The 3,338-nt window shown below is 51.4% G+C and overlaps 1 protein-coding gene across 1 annotated transcript; it reads right to left on the bottom strand.

Annotated features, from left to right (window-relative positions):
* Nucleotides 1-287: 287 nt before the first annotated feature.
* On the bottom strand, nucleotides 288-1,701 carry LOC123159324 (uncharacterized). The gene is made up of 4 exons (XM_044577155.1): nucleotides 1,507-1,701; nucleotides 1,150-1,352; nucleotides 694-985; nucleotides 288-585 (listed from the first exon to the last, which is right to left on the bottom strand). The coding sequence occupies exons 1-4, from the start codon at nucleotides 1,699-1,701 to the stop codon at nucleotides 322-324; spliced, it is 954 nt and encodes a 317-aa protein (XP_044433090.1). The 3' UTR covers nucleotides 288-321.
* Nucleotides 1,702-3,338: the final 1,637 nt, after the last annotated feature.

Raw genomic sequence — 3,338 nt, 5'->3', positions numbered from 1 at the left:
CCATGAATGGTTGTGTAGTAAATATACTCCACTAAGCTTTTACTTCACGGGATACTCCACTAATTTTAGAGGATGAGTTACAAACTTAAAAATGCCCCATTAAGTGCCGCGTCGTTGACTCTGTCAAGATTACACGAGAAATCTCAACTGCAAACGTGAAGCATTAAACAAAAATTTGCTGGTACTCTGAAAGTAACACGAGGATACAATGCATCCGGAAGCGATAGAGGTAAACATGTTACGTTCACAATAACGATCAGATCACAGAACATAGCGCGAGTGCATGATCCATCCATGGAATGGTTGATCAGAAGGCGCGCGTTACACCTGTTCGTCTCCCTTGGGAGGCGGCGGGGCCTGCTGGTTCAGCGTGTGCGGCCCCCCATAGAACTGAGCAGGAGGCGGAGAAGCAAGGGGGAACTGCTGCTCCGGCGCGTGCGCCCCGTAGCCATGAGCGGGAGGAGGGTACTGCTGGTTCGGCGCGTGCGCTCCGTAGCCTTGTGCAGGGGGAAGGGGGAACTGCTGCTGCTGCTGGTGCTGCGCGTAGCCTTGTGCCGGAGGAGGGGGGTAGTGCGGGTTGGGCGCCTGGCCGTATGGAGGAGAAGAGGCAGGAGGGAACTGCGCGTTCGGCGCTTGGCCGTAACCCTGCCCCTGGGGCGGCGGAGAGTACTGCGGGTAGTTCGGCTGCGGCGCCAGCCCGTACCCCTGCCCCTGGGGAGAAGGCTGCTGCGGGAACTGCGGCTGCCCCATCGCGGCGCCCGGCGGCATCTTCTCGCTTTCCTTGGGCGTGGCTGCGGCGGCCGGCTGCGTTCGGAGCATGACGTAGGAGGCGATCCCGAGGGCCGTGGCGACGAACGAGAGCACGGCTCCGCCGGCGAAGAGGCCGTCCATGGGTTCGTCGCACAGCCCGTGCTCAACCCGGCCCCCGGGGGCGTTCGACGCCGCGCCCCCCACCAGTAGCCCGAACGCGATTATAGCCAAGATCCTGCGTGCACGTTTTAGTCAGTCAGTAGCGCGGTTCGTCCGCATGCATCATTTAATGATGCAGAGGCCCGGAGATAACCTCTTTTTCGAGAAAAAAATAAGTAGCGCCGTTCGTCACCCACGCACGGGCCTATCTGCCCGCGTGCAAATCGATCGACCACTCACCATGAGGAAACGGCGCAGACGACGCCGATGATCCGTTTGGTCTCGGAAGGGATGGCGCGTGACTTGCAGCAGCCGCAGCACCCGCCGACGGCTGCGAAGGTGACCTGGGCTATGACCAGAAAGATGGCTGCGCAGGCCCCGAGCCCGGCCGCCGGGTTCTGCGGGTTATAGCACGCCGTTCCATCCTGGACCAAGTCCCAAACCTGCGACATAATGACCACTGCATATCAGCACGGAGCAAGAACACACATGTAGACGCGCACACATACACCAAGAGTCCAAGATCTTTGGTACTATACCACAGTTCAACAATATGTACAGTACGCAAGGAGATGCAAGTAATGAGTACTAGCTTACATTGAGCTTTGTGCCCTCGGCTGAGAACCCCAGGATGGCACTCAGCAACCCGAGAGAACCGACGGCCGAGGACACGATGATCATCCTCTGATCCATTTTCATGGCCACTGCTCTCGATCGAATCTCGACCTCTTTTGGGCTGCAGTCCACTGGCGTACACCTTCGTTTATATGCAGAGGGAGCTCGGGCATCCATATATCATATGGCAACCACCTGACGTAGTTCGTCTGGTGCAAGCCTATGTCACTCGGAAAGGGGAGACTTTTGCAGCGACCGCCATCACCATGTTCTGCCATGTGCCGCGTAATTCTCCCACAATTGAGTAACCCGTTTTATCGTCAATGCCCCTAGAAAAGGAGGCAAATGCACCAGCAGTGCAAAAACTACTTGTGTGGAAATATTGCATATCACGGCAATATATAGCATGAAAACAACAAGACGTTTAGGATGTGGCACACCTCAGCTGCTAAAGGCTTATCCATATTCTTTCGCTCATATCGTGTGGAATATAAGTAAGGTTTGTAGTACTTCCCTACAAAATCTCCTGCGATGTCTTGCACTTAGGGGATATCCGTGCTCTTCCGGATGTTGGTAGTGATTGATGGAAAGCTCAAGAAATTGGAACAAATCAAGCTTTTAGATACCGCTTTTTTTCTTTAAATGATGCTTAATTTTGCCACCATCTAAGTTTCTAATTTGGAGAAGAAATTTAGATTTGGGCAGACGAGAGGACATTAGTTCATGTGTGTGTGTGTGGGGGGGGGGGGGGGGGGGGTTAATGAACATCCATCTTGTGGCGCCTTGCTGTTGATTCCTCGATTGTGCCGCTAGTCGACGGCGACCTTGCATCTGCTACCTTTGGTGTCTGCTCTTCATTGTGTAACCTCATGAAGGCACATGCTATCCGGGGACACGGTTCCATGCCAGCTATCCAGCACCAACGTTGGCAACAACTCGAAGCCTACACCTTAATTGTTGCATCCCAGCAACAGGCTCGTCTCCTGCGCGACGCAGCACAATGTCGCGATCTTGATGAGCTCGTGACCCCACCCGCGGGTTTGGGAAGGGCTAGAAGAGCATTGCATCAAAGTGGGTGGCGAGTACCACCATGTATTGCTCCTACACGTTTCCCTCATGACACGCTGACGAAGAAGACATGGATGAGAATAAAAATAGGAAAACAAAAGGAGGGGTAAAGTGGGAATAAGACGCCATAAGCCATGCTAGACTGGTCTATACAATATGTCGCCACATTTTGTGCAATATGTACTGAGGGATTGTATATGAAATGTGTATATGGACATCTTTGTAAGATCGAGAACCTTCGGTGCACAACTTGTGAGCTTGAAGAGTAAACGTCCCAACAAGTTTAATGGATGACACCACGTATATGGACCGTCTCAAAAGTCGTTGAATACCCCTCGAAAGACCGAGCAGTACTGTTGTCATCGAGGCACTTTTTCACAAGTTCAAGGCACAAGAAAAATAGTACTCTGTTTTGAGACTACGGCACTTCAAGCCCTTTCAACTTGACTCGGCATATAAACTGAAAACGCAAAAAGATTAATGGTGTGTGTCATGGTGTTATATTAACAATGCCACGTAGGATAGTTGGTGGAACGGAAAAGAGAGAAACAGAAGAAAAAAGGCATTGCCTTCTTCTTAGCTAAGAGATGGTCTCTTATGAAGAAAGATAAGATATTTGCCATTATTGTTTGCATTGTCTTTTCTTAGACTACCCACAGTGGGAGTAACATAGGTAGTAACATCACACATATCTAGATAAAATAGATGATGTGGCAAGCAATAAATAAAGAAATGGGAAAGTGGTA

Source organism: Triticum aestivum, chromosome 1D (genome assembly GCF_018294505.1).
Source record: "Triticum aestivum cultivar Chinese Spring chromosome 1D, IWGSC CS RefSeq v2.1, whole genome shotgun sequence".
Classification (NCBI taxonomy): domain Eukaryota; kingdom Viridiplantae; phylum Streptophyta; class Magnoliopsida; order Poales; family Poaceae; genus Triticum; species Triticum aestivum.
The sequence above is the reverse complement of the archived record's forward strand: the minus strand, read 5'-3'. Positions and strand labels throughout refer to the sequence as shown.